Below are 18,619 nucleotides of genomic sequence, written 5' to 3'. Positions count from 1 at the left end.
GTAGTAGTAGTAGTAGTTCACGGTTACTAACACCGGTAGTAGTAGTAGTAGTAGTAGTAGTAGTTCACGGTTACTAACACCGGTAGTAGTAGTAGTAGTTCACGGTTACTAACACCGGTAGTAGTAGTAGTAGTTCACGGTTACTAACACCGGTAGTAGTAGTAGTAGTTCACGGTTACTAACACCGGTAGTAGTAGTAGTAGTTCACGGTTACTAACACCGGTAGTAGTTGTAGTTGTTCACGGTTACTAACACCGGTAGTAGTTGTAGTAGTTCACGGTTACTAACACCGGTAGTAGTTGTAGTAGGTGTGGGTGTCTATCTTTCTCGTTCGTCTGTGGGTGTCTGTATCTTTCTCATTAGTCTGTGGGTGTCTGTATCTTTCTCGTTAGTCTGTAGGTGTCTGTATCTTTCTCGTTAGTTTGTGGGTGCCTGTATCTTTCTCGTTAGTCTGTAGGTGTCTGTATCTTTCTCGTTAGTCTGTGGATGTCTGTATCTTTCTCGTTAGTCTGTAGGTGTCTGTATCTTCCTCGTTAGTCTGTAGGTGTTTATCTTTCTCGTTAGTCTGTGGGTGTCTATCTTTCTCGTTAGTCTGTAGGTGTCTGTATCTTTCTCGTTAGTCTGTGGGTGTCCATCTTTCTCGTTAGTCTGTAGGTGTCTGTATCTTTCTCGTTAGTCTGTGGGTGTCTGTATCTTTCTCATTAGTCTGTAGGTGTCTGTATCTTTCTCGTTAGTCTGTGGGTGTCTGTCTATCATTCTTGTTAGTCTGTGGGTGTCTGTGGGTGTCTGTAGGTGTCTCATTCTCGTTAGTCTGTGGGTGTCTGTAGGTGTCTATCTTTCTTGTTAGTCTGTATTTTCAATGTCTTCAGTGTCTGTAGGTGTCTGTATCTTTCAATAAGGGGTTGATACCAAAGCTGAAAGTGGATGAATAAAGTGTTGTTGTTCATCAGTGGTCCATCTCCAGAGGTCCCCTGCTGTCCAGTGCCATGTGTTGGCCGTTTGAGGAAGTCCAGAGAGGAACAGAGGACTTCTCCCATGCCAAGCAGATAGGAGAGGGGGGGTTTGGACATGTGTACCGGGCTACCATGAGGAGCACCGACTTCGCTGTCAAGAAACTGAAGGAGGTATGCGACTTTTGGACTGCTCAGTCCTCTTCAGTAGTCATCATAGAGGAAGATGGTTGATGTAAATAGATCTTGATGACTGCCAACCATGGCAATATATCTCGGGATGTAAATGTTTCCTATCAAATCAAAAGTATCTGTTTACAGGATACAACGTGCGTAGAACTGTTGAAAGGAAATGCTTTACTTACAAGGTCTTTCTCAACAATGCCGTGTTCAATATCGACTGTGAAGAGATTTTAACTAAGCCTTTATACTCGTTGGGAATTGGCCTATAACGGATAAGGCTACATGTAAACGTTTCTTATAGAAATATGAAAATGCATAACCATAACCATCAATTGAAAGGGAACAGTTTGTACATTATGGGAAAAACGTGTATTTGACCAGGGGTGAGGACACAACAGTTTTCTGGACACAAGACTGATTTGAAACATTACACTGTTGATTTTGTACGTGCCTTTTACCCTTGTCGGACAGCCTGAATTCTTCTGGGCATTCTACAAGTTGCTGCAGCTTGGATGGCCTGTTATGCATCTCTCATACCAAAGAGGCTCTATTGGGTTGAGGTCTGGGGACTGTGCAGGCCACTCAAGTAAACTGAACTCATGGTTCCAGACGATGTGTTTGTCTCTGATAGGAACCCGGTGTGGACGTCTACAGCCCATCTGTGACCAGGACAGACGAGTTGTGCGTTCTGAGATGCCGTTCTGCACACCACTGTTGTACTGACCCGTTATTTGTCTGTGTGCGGTCCGCCTGTTATCTTGCACGATTCTTGCCATTCACCTTCGACCTCTCATCAATGAGCTGTTTTCGACCCACAGGACTGCAGCTGATTGGATGTTGTTTGTTTGTCGCACCGTTCTGGGTGAAAAGCCCGGGAGGGCGGATGTTTTTTTAAGATACTGGATCGGGCGCGCCTGGCACAGACAATCATACACCGTGCTCAAAGTCTCTTAGGTCTCTTCTATTGCCCATTCTAACGTTCAATCGAACAGGAACTGAGTGCCTCAATGCCTGCTTTATATTTCAAACCACGACTACGTGCCTCACGGTCTGTAGGAGCCTAATAAACCGGCGAGTTTACATTTACTGTACTTTTTGTCGTATTTGCTGATGATCAAATGTGAAAATACTCTGGATACATTCAGTAACATGATCAGAATGTTCCTGGGAAAGGAGGGGTAGGTGCAACATAAGATAAATGGCCACACTCCTCTCCCATTGGCCACACTCCTCTCCCATTGGCCACACTCCTCTCCCATTGGCCACACTCATCTCCCATTGGCCACACTCCTCTCCCATTGGCCACACTCCTCTCCCATTGGCCACACTCCTCTCCCATTGGCCACACTCCTCTCCCATTGGCCACACTCCTCTCCCATTGGCTACACTCCTCTCCCATTGGCCACACTCCTCTCCCATTGGCCACACTCCTCTCCCATTGGCTACACTCCTCTCCCATTGGCTACACTCCTCTCCCATTGGCCACATTCCTCTCCAAACTGTTCACAGTTCCTAAATAATTTCAATACACTTGTGACTCAGAACAGTCCACTACACGGAACAAAAATATAAACGCAACATGAAATAATTTCAAACATTTGACTGACTTAGTTCATTAATGGAAATCAGTCAATTTAAATATTAATTAGGTCCTAATCTCTGGAAGTCACATGACTAGGAATACAGATAAAAAAATGGGGGTGTGGATCAGAAAACCAGTCAGTATCTGGTGTGACCATTTCCCTCATGAAAACCAGTCAGTATCTGGTGTGATCACCATTTGCCTCATGCTGCGCGACACATCTCCTTTGCATAGAGTTGATCAGGCTGTTGATTGTGGCCTGTGGAATGTTGTCGTACACGTTGATCCAGAGCATCCCACACATGCTCAATGGGTGACATGTCTGGTGAGTATGCAGGCCATGGAAGAACTGGGATATTTTCAGCTTCCAGGAATTGTGTTTAGATCCTTGCGACATGGGGCCGTGCATTATCATGCTGAAACATGAGGTGATGGCGGCGGATGAATGGCACGACAATGGGCCTCAGGATCTCGTCACGGTATCAATAAAATGCAATTGTGTTAGTTGTCCGTAGCTTATGCCTGCCCATACCATAACCCCACCGCCACCATGGGGAGCTTTGTTCACGTTGACGTCAGAAAACCACTCTCCCACACGGCGCCATACATGTGGCCTGCGGTTGTGAGGCTGGTTGGACATCCTACCAAACTCTAAAACAACGTTGGAGACGGCTTATGGTAGAGAAATTAACATTAAATTCTCTGGCAACAGCTCTGGTGGACATTCCTGCAGTCAGCATGTCAATTGCACGCTCCCTCAACTCGAGACATCTGTGGCATTGTGTTGTGACAACTGCACATTTTATTGTCCTTGGTCTCCCCAGCACAAGAACCTGTGTAATGAGCATACTTTAATCAGCTTCTTGATATGCCACACCTGTCAGGTGGATGGGTTATCTTGGCAAAGCAGAAATGCTCACTAACAGGGATGTAAACTAATTTGTGCAACAAAATTGTATTTTTTGTGCGTATGGAAAATTTCGGGAAACTTTTTTTTCCATTTTTCTTTTTTGTTCAGTAAGTAAGTATCTTTTGGAACTCTCCTAGCTGTGCCGTTGAGGAACTAGAACAAGCACACTTGTAGTTGTTTGGAACACAGCCCTTTCATCCCAGCTATCACACAATTTACCGTTGTTCACGCAATCAGGGCATAACATTTAACACCCGCCACCTGACAAATGCAGGTACATTTTGCCTATTAAGATGTCTATTTCACTAGCCACATAGGCGTGTAATCAGGGCTCCACAGTGTGAGCATTTAACTCGCGTTTGTGAATAAAAAAATGGTCAAGTATGATCACGTTTATAGTCAAATAAATGCTACAGTAGCTGTTTACAAAGTATTTCTGATGTTTTTGTTTCATTGCTGGTCAAATTGATTGTACTAAGAACTGAATCCTATACATCGGAAAGTGTTCAGACCCCTTGACTTTTTCCACATTTTGTTACGTTATTAGCCTTATTCTAAAATGGATGCAATAGTCCCCCCCCCTCCTCAATCTACACACAAAACCCCATAATGATGTCACAATACCCCATAATGACATCACAATACCCCATAATGACAAGCAAAAACAGGTTTTATAATTTTGCATATTTATTAAAATATATCATATTTACATAATTATTCAAACCCTTTACTCAGTACTTTGTTGAAGCATCTTTGGCAGAGATTACAGCCTCGAGTCTTCTTAGGTATGATGCTATAAACTTGGCACACCTGTATTTGGGGAGTTTCTCCCATTCTTCTCTGCAGATCCTCTCAAGCTCTGTCAGGTTGGATGGGGAGCGTTGCTGCACAGCTATTTTCATGTCTCCAGAGATGTTCGATCAGATTCAAGTGTGGGCTCTGGCTGGGCCGCTCAAGGACGTTCCAGACACTTGTCCCAAAGCCACTCCTGCGTTGTCTTGGCTGTGTGCTTAGGGTTGTTGTCCTGTTGAAAGGTGAACCTTCCCCCCAGTCTGAGGTCCTGAGTGCTCTGGAGCAGGTTTTCATCAAGGATCTCTCTGTACTTTGCTCCGTTAATTTTCCCTCGATCCTGACTAGTCTCCCAGTCCCTGCCTCTGAAAAACATCCCCACAGCATGATGCTGCCACCACCATGCTTCACCGTAGGGATGGTGTCAGGTTTCCTCCAGATGTGACGCTTGGCATCCAGGCCAAAGACTTCAATCTTGGTTTCATCAGACCAGAGAATCTTGTTTCTCATGGTCTGAGTGTCCTTTAGGTGCCTTTTGGCAAACCCTAAGCGGGCTGTCATGTGCCTTTTACTGAGGAGTGACTTCTGTCTGGCCACTCTACAATAAAGGCCTAATTGGTGGAGTGCTGCAGAGATGGTTGTCCTTCTGGAAAGTTCCCCAGATCTGTGCCTCGACACAATCCTGTCTCGGAGCTCTACGGACAATTCCTTCAACCTCATGGTTTGGTTTTTGCTCTGACATGCACTGTCAACCATCGGGCCCTTATATAGACAGGTGTGTGCCTTTCCAAATCATGTCCAATCAATTGAATTTACCACAGGTGGACTCCAATGAAATTGTAGAAACATCTCAAGGATGATCAATGGAAACAGGATGAACCTGAGCTCAATATCGAGTCTCAAATCAAAAGGCCTGAATAATTGTGTAAATAAGGTATGTTTTTTTTTATTTGTAATAAATTTGCAAAAATGTCTTAACCTATTTTCGCTTTGTCAGTATGGGGTATTGTGTGTAGAGGAAAACATATATTTTTAATCCATTTTAAAATAAGGCTGTAATGTAACAAAATGTGGAAAAAGGGTCTGAACTTTTCCCACGGCACTGTATAGTGTATGTATATTTAGGCAGGGGTAAAAGTGACTGGTCAGTAGGATAAATAATAACAGCACCGTGGGTGCGCATGCGAGAGTAACATTGTGCTTGTGAGTGTGAATAGAGACCTGAGAGTGTGTAAATCGTCAGTGCAGGTCGTCCGTGGATTGAGGGTGAGCCACCGTCAGTCAGTTAGCTGTTCACCAGTCTTATGGCTTGGAGATAGAAGCTGTCTTGGAGCCTGTTGTTCCTGATACTCCGATACAGCAAGACTGTAATAGAGAGAATAGTCCATGGCTGGGGTGGCTTTAGTCTTTTTGAAATATTCCGGGCCTTTCTCAGACACTGCTTGGTATAAATGTCAACTGATGATGACTTTGTTATTATTTCTGTTTCAACTGGTCAGTAAATGTCATTTGAATGAATATATATATATATATATATATATATATATGTGTGTGTGTGTGTATATATATATATGTGTGTGTGTATATATATATATATATGTGTGTGTGTGCATATATATATATGTGTGTATATATATATATATATTAAAAGAAAGCCAGTAAAATGCTTTTTGTTTATATTGGATCTTGTATTCCCTTTGTAGAACTCTCCACTAGACTGGAGCGTAGTGAAGGAGAGCTTCAAGACCGAGGTGGAGAAGCTATCACAGTAAGCTGACAGTCTTAGAACCTCTCCTACTTTTATCTCTGGCATCTCACTTCAACCTCGTTCCATTCCTCTTGCTTGTCTTTCTTTCTTTTCTAAGAAGTTATCTGTGTAGAAAATAGAGCTGTCCCCCCCCACCCCCCCAAAAAAAATCTTTGTCAATCAAGAGTCGTGTTCTTTCGACCAATTGACTGGTCGAAATTTTTAAAACTTATATTTTTCCATATATAGACAGACCCTGTGTGTTTTAATAAAATCAACTATATGTAGGCTACTGAGCTTGTTTGATGCTTTAAGCATACTGTGATGAAATAATTAAGAGGGAGGGAGCTAGAGATCAAGATCCTGTTCCCGAACCACCACATCCCGTTGCCGCTGGCCTTTGTAGATTCTGCCATTACTTTCCCGAAGTTGCCGGTAATAGGGTCAGGGGTTGACCACCTTTTTTCCATTTGGAGTCCCTAATTTATCTTACCAATTCTACCGATCAGTTATAATTTTCATATGCACATTTTCGCGGAACAATTTTTATTTATTTTAGAATAAAGTCTTCGTATCTCAAGTCATTGTCATGTGGTAAATACAAATGATATCTAAATTAAAATTATACAAATCTAAAATTGCCAACTACAGTACCAGTCAAAGGTTTTGACACCTACTCATTCCAACGTTCTTCTTGATTTTTACTTTTTTTTTTTATGCCTAGAGAGTGGGCAAATTCCACAAATTAACTTTTAAGAAGTCACACCTGTTAATTGAAATGCATCATGAAGCTATTTGAGAGAATGCCAAGAGTGTGCAAAGCTGTCATCAAGGCAAAGGGTGGAGCTAGTTTGAAGAATCTCAAGTATGTTGGTTACTACATGATTCCATATGTGTTATTTTATAGTTTTAATGTCTTCACTATTCTACAATGTAGAAGTAACTTTAAAAAATAATGTGCGTATGTTTGTTATATATATATATATATTAAAAATAAAATAAAACCCTTGAATGAGTAGGTGTGTCAACTTTTGACTGGTACTGTATATAAAAACAGCCTACATAAAACCAACCATTGCAACCTGCAGGTAAACATTATCGGTGATTTAAAAAAAAAAAAAAAAAATCACATTGGCTACCCATGGCCTGTCTGCAACGAACTTGAAAGCTTCTGTCAACTTGGTCCAGCCTAAAGCGCTAACAAACTTGAACGTTCTATAAAATATTCTGGACCCTCGGTTTTCTGCTCCATTAAGCTCCGGACGTACACGGCTGTATTTGCTCAAGGGATAAGAAGCAATCAGCTTATTTTATGACGTTTCCACTGGATCAGAGTATGACGGACCTTCTCCCCTTTCACGCTAAAGTGGTTATCGAAAGGGAGGTAGCCGTAAAGATTTTGCAAATTGCCCCGGTAGGGCAACATCTGAAAAATAGCGTACTTGGTCGTGTGTGCCGGTGTGTTCGACCTGTCGGCGAAAGCCAACCACTTCCACGACAGAGAGCAGTTGATTGTCGGCTTTAATGGATTTTCCCGTTGTTGTCTCGCTGAAATTACTTTCAAATGACTGCTTGACTTGTTGACTTGTTGACTTGTTGACTTGTTGACTGCTCGATCCACACAGTAGACATTGTGGGCGTCATTACGTCATTATATAGGTATGCACGGTAGCTTTGACATTGGGTTTTTAACATTGGTGTTAAACTAAACCTGTTGGCATTTTTAGCTAATATCGGCCGATTCCGATATGTTCACCGACGTATATTGTGCATCCCTGGTAATAATTATATATTAAATGCATTAACAGAAATTACGGTAACCAAACAAACAGTGTAGATTAGAAATTATGGTAATTAACAGTAAATGTGATACTGGTGTGTCATCCCCGCGGCCTCCACAATGGATTAGTCCACTGAGACAGACCTCCACAATGGATTAGTCCACTCAGACAGGCCTCTACAATGGATTAGTCCACTCAGACAGGCCTCCACAATGGATTAGTCCACTCTGACAGACCTCTACAATGGATTAGTCCACTCTGACAGACCTCTATAATGGATTAGTCCACTCAGACAGGCCTCTATAATGGATTAGTCCACTCTGACAGACCTCTATAATGGATTAGTCCACTCAGACAGGCCTCTACAATGGATTAGTCCACTCAGACAGGTGTGAACCAATACATTTTTGTTGTTGTTGCAACTGCTCGACTAAAACATTCTCTATCGACCAAACAATTGACCAGTGGACTAAATGGGGTCAGCCCCTAGTCTCCCCTATTCCACGTACATCAGACTGTACACCGTACCATCATACAGAAGCCTGACCTGAGAAAAGCCCAGGTGGAGCAGGAGAATCAGAAGTTCCCTTTATACTGTCCTCTTCAGGCTTTAGCTGGTCCGCTGTGGTTAGTTTGTCTTCTGCTGGTCTGCTGTGGTTAGTCTCTCTTCTGCCAAGCAGGTCATCTTTACTCTGCCTATATGCTCTGTTTCTTCCTCCTATTGTTGAATAAAGTGCTGCTCCATCTGTACGATTTATCCCCTGAAAAAAATACATCTGAAAAGTGTCTTCTTCGTTGTAAGATGCAGACAATAGGCTCTGTTGTAGGTTTAGCAACAAACAAAACAACTCTGCCTTTCCCCTCCCAGATACAGACATCCCAATATTGTAGACTTTGTGGGCTACTGTGTTGGACAAGGAACCTACTGTCTGCTCTATGTCTTCATGCCCAACGGTTCTCTGGAAGACCAGCTGCACAACCAGGTCAGTATTTTATTCTTCATATCTTTAAAACTAAAGAACATTGACTGGGGACTGCTATTGAGACGGACGGGGACTGCTATTGAGACAGACGGGGACTGCTATTGAGACAGACGGGGACTGCTATTGAGACGGACGGGGACTGCTATTGAGACGGACGGGGACTGCTATTGAGACGGACGGGGACTGCTATTGAGACGGACGGGGACTGCTATTGAGACGGACGGGGACTGCTATTGAGACGGACGGGGACTGCTATTGAGACGGACGGGGACTGCTATTGAGACGGACGGGGACTGCTATTGAGACGGACGGGGACTGCTATCGAGACGGACGGGGACTGCTATCGAGACGGACGGGGACTGCTATCGAGACGGACGGGGACTGCTATCGAGACGGACGGGGACTGCTATCGAGACGGACGGGGACTGCTATCGAGACGGACGGGGACTGCTATCGAGACAGCTTATTAAACAATGAGAAAGGAGGGCATGACGCAAGGTTTGAACCTGGAATATATGTGTTGTTGGTGTGTGTTGACTGTGTGTGTGTGTGTGTGTGTGTGTGCCTCTCCGACAGGCCAGTGCTGCCCTCTTCTGGCCACAGCGTGTCAGTGTGTTGCTGGGCACAGCCAGAGCCATTCAGTTCCTCCACTCCTCCTCTCCGCAGCTCATACATGGAGACATCAAGAGGTAGGCTTTCCCTGGCTACCCATCCACATCGCTCAGCAAACAGACCTTTTCTTTTTCCATCGTTCTTCTGCATTTGCCTTCCTCCCCAGATGATTTCTAGAATGTGAACACATTCTGACCGTTCTGATTGTTCCCAGACACAGATGGGTTGGGCCAGAGACAGCCTTCACGGTGTTGTCAACTTTGATATTCTGATTTGGTTAGATTTGTAAAAGACGATCCAATCGCTGATGCATTTTGGTACAACGCCCCTCCGTTTTGAAGTCACACAAACGACTTCTAGGAGGGAGAGGCTATACAGAAACGCCTGGTGCCCAAACTGATGACATATGTCGAGCAGCTGAGAGTTGTGGAGACGAATGGATTGGGTTCAGCCGTCCTGATGAGCCTTTCCCAGCTAGCTAGTTTAGTCAGCCGTCCTGATGAGCCCTTCCCAGCTAGCTAGTTTAGTCAGCTGTCCTGATAAGCCCTTGCCATCTAGCTAGTTTAGTCAACCGTCCTGATGAGCCCTTCCCAGCTAGCTAGTTCAGTCAGTCGTCCTGATGAGCCCTTCCCAGCTAGCTAGTTTAGTCAACCGTCCTGATGAGCCCTTCCCAACTAGCTAGTTTAGTCAGCTGTCCTGCTGAGCCCTTCCCAGCTAGCTAGTTTAGTCAACTGTCCTGATGAGCCCTTCCCAGCTAGCTAGTTAGCTAACGTGGCCAGTTTTTTTATTTTATTTTTTCAATCCCACTTGATTTTATTTCGAGTAGGATAACTTCCTACACGAGAAATAACTTGTAATATTGGTATTTAGTAACCATCTGGATTTCACTGTGATAGTCTACTGCTCAATAGGGAGAGTTTGCACTGCTAGCTGGCCACAACAACATGGGGCAAAGTGTCCTTCGTTCCCGCTTGCCATAGTAAGGAGAGGGAAGTAGCTAGATAGTGTAGTTAATATCAGGCCAGTAAGGAGAGGGAGGTAGTGTAGTTGGATAGTGTAGTTAATATCAGGCCAGTAAGGAGAGGGAAGTAGCTAGATAGTGTAGTTAATATCAGGCCAGTAAGGAGAGGGAAGTAGTGTAGTTGGATAGTGTAGTCAATATCAGGCCAGTAAGGAGAGGGAAGTAGCTAGATAGTGTAGTTAATATCAGGCCAGTAAGGAGAGGGAGGTAGTGTAGTTGGATAGTGTAGTTAATATCAGGCCAGTAAGGAGAGGGAAGTAGTGTAGTTGGATAGTGTAGTTAATATCAGGCCAGTAAGGAGAGGGAGGTAGTGTAGTTGGATAGTGTAGTTAATATCAGGCCAGGGTGACAGCTAAAGTGATTATAGTGATTTTCACAGAAAATGTACAACTACAGCATTAACGTTACATTTTAGTAAAATAAAACTAAAAAAAATAGCAATAACTCTGATCGAAACAAAATGATTCTGAACACAATCCCAAGTCCCAACTTCGGCAGACAAGTTTCTAATTGTCACTGAAGTTTGTAGCCACATCTACAAACTAGCTAACTGGCTAAGGCTCATCAGGAAGATCGACTGAACCGAACCCGTTCTTGTCTCCACTCGACTTTTACTGCGCTACAGGCAAGAGGTAGGCTGCTCTGTTGAATTCAGGCTGAGTCAACAGGCAAGAGGTTGGCTGCTCTGTTATATTCAGGCTGAGTCAACAGGCAAGAGGTAGGCTGAGTCACCAGGCAAGAGGTAGGCTGCTCTGTTAAATTCAGACTGAGTCACCAGGCAAGAGGTTGGCTGCTCTGTTATATTCAGGCTGAGTCAACAGGCAAGAGGTAGGCTGCTCTGTTGAATTCAGACTGAGTCAACAGGCAAGAGGTTGGCTGCTCTGTTGAATTCAGACTGAGTCAACAGGCAAGAGGTTGGCTGCTCTGTTATATTCAGGCTGAGTCAACAGGCAAGAGGTAGGCTGCTCTGTTATATTCAGACTGAGTCACCAGGCAAGAGGTAGGCTGCTCTGTTATATTCAGACTGAGTCACCAGGCAAGAGGTAGGCTGCTCTGTTATATTCAGGCTGAGTCAACAGGCAAGAGGTTGACTGAGTCACCAGGCAAGAGGTTGGCTGCTCTGTTGAATTCAGACTGAGTCAACAGGCAAGAGGTTGGCTGCTCTGTTATATTCAGGCTGAGTCAACAGGCAAGAGGTAGGCTGCTCTGTTATATTCAGACTGAGTCACCAGGCAAGAGGTTGGCTGAGTCACCAGGCAAGAGGTAGGCTGCTCTGTTAAATTCAGACTGAGTCACCAGGCAAGAGGTTGGCTGCTCTGTTAAATTCAGGCTGAGTCAACAGGCAAGAGGTAGGCTGCTCTGTTGAATTCAGACTGAGTCACCAGGCAAGAGGTTGGCTGCTCTGTTATATTCAGGCTGAGTCAACAGGCAAGAGGTAGGCTGCTCTGTTATATTCAGACTGAGTCACCAGGCAAGAGGTAGGCTGCTCTGTTATATTCAGGCTGAGTCACCAGGCAAGAGGTTGGCTGCTCTGTTGACTGAATCATTCCTTTGTCCCCATCATTTCTTACTACTATATTAAGTCTCCATCTCATCTTTGAAATGAGAAATTAGCCTCTGGAAGATTAACCAGGTGATGACAGATCCACAGCTGATGCTCTGACATTTTTGAAAGAAAACTTGGCACAAGAAATAACTGAAGTTTGCATTGATACCATATCAATGCTGTTTTTCTTTTTTTGATCAATCCCACTCTGACCTTCTTCTTCCAGCTCTAACATCCTACTAGACGAGCACCTGGAGCCTAAGCTGGGGGACTTTGGCCTGGCCCGGTTCTGCTGTAGCCCCAGCAGTAGGTCCGCTGGTAGAACCACCACGGTAGCCTATACCAAGACAGTGAGGGGAACACAGGCGTACTTACCTGACGAATACCTCAAAACAGGCGCGTTGGGAGTAGCCATTGACATCTTCAGCTTTGGAGTGGTAGGAGGAAAGCACACACTGGACTACACTATTATACAGTAGCCTAGTAGTATATAATAGTATACTATACTGTACTACAGTATACTATTATATGAATGCACTACACTGCTATACTGCTCTACTATACTAATTTATTTTACATTTATTTAACTAGACAAGTCCGTTAAGAACAAATTCTTATTTTCAATTTTTACCTTGTCAGCTCGGGGATTCGATCTTGCAACCTTTCGGTTACAAGTCCAACGCTCTAACCAATAGGCTACCAGCCACCCCTTGTACTACTAATGTATTACTGTTCTATACTACTCTACTAATGTACTATACTACTCTACTATACTAAGGTACTATACTACTCTACTATACTAATGTACTATACTACTCTACTATATTACTGTTCTATCCTACTCTACTAATGTACTATATTGCTGTACTACTCTACTATACTAATGTACTATACTACTCTACTATATTACTGTACTACTCTACTAATGTACTATACTAATGTACTATACTACTCTACTATATTACTGTACTACTCTACTAATGTACTATACTAATGTACTATACTACTCTATATTATTGTACTATACTACTCTACTATATTACTGTACTGATCTACTATACTAATGTACTATACTAATGCACTATACTACTCTACTATATTACTGTACTACTATACTAATGTACTATACTAATGTACTATACTACTCTATATTATTGTACTATACTACTCTACTATATTACTGTACTACTATACTAATGTACTATACTAATGTAATATACTACTCTACTATATTACTGTACTACTCTACTATATTACTGTACTACTCTACTATACTAATGTACTATACTAATGTACTATACTAATGTACTATACTACTCTATATTATTGTACTATACTACTCTATGTTATTGTACTATACTACTCTACTATACTAATGTACCAATATACTACACCAACGTACTACTGTACTATACTACTATATTACTGTACTATACTACTATACTAATTTACTGCTGTACTATGCTACTCTATATTACTATACTACTATACTATACTAATGTACTGCTGTGCTATACTACTATGTTACTGTCCTATACTACTATACTATGCTAATTTACTGCTCTACTATACTACTCTATCTTACTGTACTATACTACTGTACTAATTTACTACTGTGCTATACTACTCCATATTACTGTACTATACTACGATACTAATATACTACTGTACTATACTACTCCATATTACTGTACTATACTACTCCATATTACTGTACTATACTAATATACTACTGTACTATACTACTCCATATTACTATACTACTCTATATTACTGTACTATACTAATATACTACTCTACTATACTACTCCATATTACTATACTACTCCATATTACTGTACTATACTAATATACTACTCTACTATACTACTCCATATTACTGTACTATACTACTCCATATTACTGTACTATACTAATATACTACTGTACTATACTACTCCATATTACTATACTACTCTATATTACTGTACTATACTACTCTATATTACTGTACTATACTACTCTATATTACTGTACTATACTACTCTATATTACTGTACTGTACTACTCTATATTACTGTACTATACTACTATATTACTGTACTATACTAATATACTACTGTACTATACTACTCTATTACTATACTACTCTATATTACTGTACTATACTACTCCATATTACTGTACTATACTACTCCATATTACTGTACTATACTGCTGTACTATACTACTCTATATTACTGTACTATACTACTCTATATTACTGTACTATACTACTCCATATTACTGTACTATACTACTCCATATTACTGTACTATACTACTCTATATTACTGTACTATACTGCTGTACTATACTACTCTATATTACTGTACTATACTACTCTATATTACTGTACTATACTACTCTATATTACTGTACTATACTACTATATTACTATACTACTCCATATTACTGTACTATACTACTCCATATTACTCTACTATACTACTATATTACTATACTACTCTATATTACTGTACTATACTACTATATTACTGTACTATACTACTCTATATTACTGTACTATACTACTCTATTACTATACTACTCTATATTACTGTACTATACTACTATATTACTGTACTATACTAATATACTACTGTACTATACTGCTGTACTATACTACTCTATATTACTGTACTATACTACTCTATATTACTGTACTATACTACTATATTACTGTACTATACTGCTGTACTATACTACTCTATATTACTGTACTACACTACTCTACTATACTACTCTATATTACTGTACTACACTACTCTACTATACTACTATATTACTGTACTATACTACTCTATATTACTGTACTATACTACTCTATATTACTGTACTACACTACTCTACTATACTACTCTATATTACTGTACTACACTACTCTACTATACTACTCTATATTACTGTACTACACTACTCTACTATACTACTATATTACTGTACTATACTACTCTATTACTATACTACTCTATATTACTGTACTATACTACTCTATATTACTGTACTATACTACTATATTACTGTACTATACTACTATATTACTGTACGTTACTACTATATTGCTGTACTATACTACTCTATCTTACTGTACTATACTACTATACTAATGTACTACTGTTCTATACTAATGTACTACTGTACTATACTACTCTATTGCTGTACTATGCTACTCTATTACTGTACTATACTGCTCTAATATACTAATGTACTATACTAGTCTACTATATTACTGTACTATACTACTATACTAATGTACTGCTGTGCTATACTAATGTACTACTGTACTATACTAATGTACTACTGTACTATACTACTCTATTGCTGTACTATGCTACTCTATTACTGTACTATACTGCTCTAATATACTAATGTATTATACTAGTCTACTATATTACTGTACTATGCTACTCTACTACACTAATGTACTACTATACTAATGTACTACTCCACTGTACGAATGTGATGTCACACAATCACCTTGTCTTCTCTTCCTCAGGTGCTGCTGGAGGCTCTGACTGGTCGTAGAGCTTTAGAAGTGGACCACAGCCAATCCAAAGCTGTCTACCTGGTGAGGGTGACGCAGTTGATACTCTAATCTCTGTTCCTTGCGAGAGAAATAAAAGACCCCATGAACCACTAGTCACACTGACACGACCGATCAGATGTTCTGTAACCTGTATAATGTTATAATGTCTGAAAGTTTTGTTTTTTTTAAACTTTACGTCTTGTATAATTTTCCTCTTCAGAAAGACCTGGTGAAGGAGGCTGAGGACGACGCAGGTCATCAGGTCAGAGGGAGGTCAAAGAGGACTTCAGAGAAAGTGACCCAGGAACAGTCTAGTATTCCTCCAGCCGCTACACATATCTGGCAGAAGCACCTGGACCCCAGACTGATGGTGACAGGGATGGGAGGCTCTCTTTCTAGCTCATCCAGGGTTTGTACGGCAGGTCCGGGCTCCTCTTCTCCGGCCCCACACGGCTCCCTGGATCTGACGACTCTGGCCTGTCGCTGTCTGGAGGCCCGGGGGAAGAAAAGGCCCCCCATGACCGAGGTAATACTTGTCACCGTGTGAATTTAAACAAGTGTGGAACGTATTGTGACCAGGCTCAATTAAATTTAAATTCCAGTCAATTCAGAAAGTAAATCCGAATTCCAATTTCCCTCATTGAAAAGCATTGAAGAGAATTGTAAATTCAGTGTACTTCCTGAGTTGAAATGGACTTGACTCCAACCCTAATTGTGACATGACTCCTAGGTGTTCCAGGCGCTTCAAGACATCCATACCAGTTTGAAGGCCTCAGACAAAGCCGTATCCTCCTCTTCTTCTCCTTCTCAGCAGTCCTTCCCCAAACCTCCTCAATCATCCATAGACTCATGTATAGACTGCCTAACAGACGTTCTGTCAAAAGTAGGTCCACTGGAAGACACGTACCACTGCCCTCCACACCCCTACTCAATCTCGCCTCACCCGTCCTCGGTCCTCCCTCCTTCCTCCTCCTCGTCCTCCTCCTTCCTTGGTCCATGTGAATCAGATGAGAGCCAAGGTTATTCCCAGTACTGTGCTCCTCCTTCTCGGCTCCCCCATAGTGACACCCGATCAGACCCCCAGACCTCCATGCCATGTGGTTGGTCTTCACCAGCCAGACAGTTACGCTCCAGGTCCCCGTGCTCAGCGTCAGGTAAGAGGATTAATTGTGTCAGAGCCCAGGGGTAGGGTGCACAGCTCAACTCCATGAGGGCTGCATTCATTGGGGATTTTAGTTTTACTCCGTCAGTGCCCGTTAAAACACACCTTTTGGGTCATGTTCATCAGCAGGGATGGAAAGAGTTCTCAAATAGCCTTCTCCAGTAATAGTCCTGTTATTTCAGTGATTAGTTTACTCTAGTAACAGTCCTGTTATTTCAGTGATTAGTTTACTCTAGTAACAGTACTGTTATTTCAGTGATAGTTTACTTCAGTACTGTTATTTCAGTGATAGTTTACTTCAGTCCTGTTATTTCAGTAATAGTTTACTTCAGTACTGTTATTTCAGTGATAGTTTACTTCAGTACTGTTATTTCAGTAATAGTTTACTTCAGTACTGTTATTTCAGTAATAGTTTACTTCAGTACTGTTATTTCAGTGATAGTTACTTCAGTAACAGTCCTGTTATTTCAGTAATAGTTTACTTCATTAACAGTCCTGTTATTTCAGTGATAGTTTACTTCAGTACTGTTATTTCAGTAATAGTTTACTTCAGTCCTGTTATTTCAGTGATAGTTTACTTCATTAACAGTCCTGTTATTTCAGTAATAGTTTACTTCAGTACTGTTATTTCAATGATAGTTTACTTCAGTACTGTTATTTCAGTGATAGTTTACTTCAGTACTGTTATTTCAGTGATAGTTACTTCAGTAACAGTCCTGTTATTTCAGTAATAGTTTACTTCATTAACAGTCCTGTTATTTCAGTAATAGTTTACTTCAGTACTGTTATTTCAATGATAGTTTACTTCAGTACTGTTATTTCAGTGATAGTTTACTTCAGTACTGTTATTTCAGTGATGGTTTACTTCAGTAACAGTCCTGTTATTTCAGTAATAGTTTACTTCATTAACAGTCCTGTTATTTCAGTAATAGTTTACTTCAGTACTGTTATTTCAGTGATAGTTTACTTCAGTCCTGTTATTTCAGTGACAGTTACTTCAGTTGCAAAACTGTTACATTTAATAACATTTTACATCAGTAAAATAAAAATACTCAGTAACAGTAAGGACAGTGTAATTTGTAATTGCTTTATTAGGCACAAAAGGGAAGAAAGTGGAATGAAACAGGGAGAGACTACCTAGACTTGTCCATTCATATATTTTATTTTGCAAAACGATGTGTCCTTCTAAAGTAACTCATTCATCCCTGGTTTCCCAGGTCTAAACTAGTCACTGATTTTAAATGGGGCAGCAACTAAAAACAAAACTGACTGCATCCCTTGTGGCCTGGAGTTGTGGACCTCTGCCCTTACCCACCACTGTCTATCTTACCTGTTAGGAAACATAGTCTCTCTCTCTGCCAGGCTTGCCCTGCCATGGACTAGTTGTAAATACGTGCGAAGAGCGTTTCCTTCACAAGATGGCGCTCTGTGACGAAGGCAGAATACAGACCGGCCAGCTTTTTTTCCTCAGATATTTATTTGTAAGCTGCTCTTTCTTTCCATGATCTGACCTTTCTTTACATTCAACTCCCTAACTGTGCTTGTCATGGTGCAAAATAGCTTATTTGACTACAAGTCACATTATGTATTATTGTCAGTATGCTCAACAGCTGTTGTTTTTCTATCTGGTTTATGTGATGACTAAATAACTTTATATAAAATAAATAAAATACAAATATATATTTATATATATTGTTTTAATATAAATATTAATAAATACAAATATTTTTATTTTTTTTATAAATAATATATATATATATATATATATATATATATATATATATATATATATATATATATATATATA

General features: G+C 40.9%; 1 protein-coding gene across 3 annotated transcripts in view; it reads left to right on the top strand.

Annotated features, from left to right (window-relative positions):
• The window catches only part of irak1 (interleukin-1 receptor-associated kinase 1), a 28,755-nt gene that overhangs the window by 9,609 nt on the left and 527 nt on the right, over positions 1-18,619 (top strand). The window contains exons 5-13 of one of the 3 annotated variants that reach the window (XM_036947807.1): positions 951-1,124; positions 6,118-6,182; positions 8,811-8,925; positions 9,502-9,614; positions 12,331-12,541; positions 15,621-15,692; positions 15,871-16,176; positions 16,381-16,804; positions 18,175-18,293. In XM_036947807.1, coding sequence (XP_036803702.1) covers positions 951-1,124; positions 6,118-6,182; positions 8,811-8,925; positions 9,502-9,614; positions 12,331-12,541; positions 15,621-15,692; positions 15,871-16,176; positions 16,381-16,804; positions 18,175-18,293 — 1,599 coding nt within the window. The remainder of the gene's footprint in view (positions 1-950; positions 1,125-6,117; positions 6,183-8,810; positions 8,926-9,501; positions 9,615-12,330; positions 12,542-15,620; positions 15,693-15,870; positions 16,177-16,380; positions 16,805-18,174; positions 18,294-18,619) is intronic. The other 2 variants (XM_036947809.1, XM_036947808.1) reach the window with 2 other exon arrangements.

This window comes from Oncorhynchus mykiss, chromosome 16 (genome assembly GCF_013265735.2).
Source record: "Oncorhynchus mykiss isolate Arlee chromosome 16, USDA_OmykA_1.1, whole genome shotgun sequence".
Lineage (NCBI taxonomy): Eukaryota > Metazoa > Chordata > Actinopteri > Salmoniformes > Salmonidae > Oncorhynchus > Oncorhynchus mykiss.
This window is presented reverse-complemented; position numbering and strand designations above follow the sequence as displayed.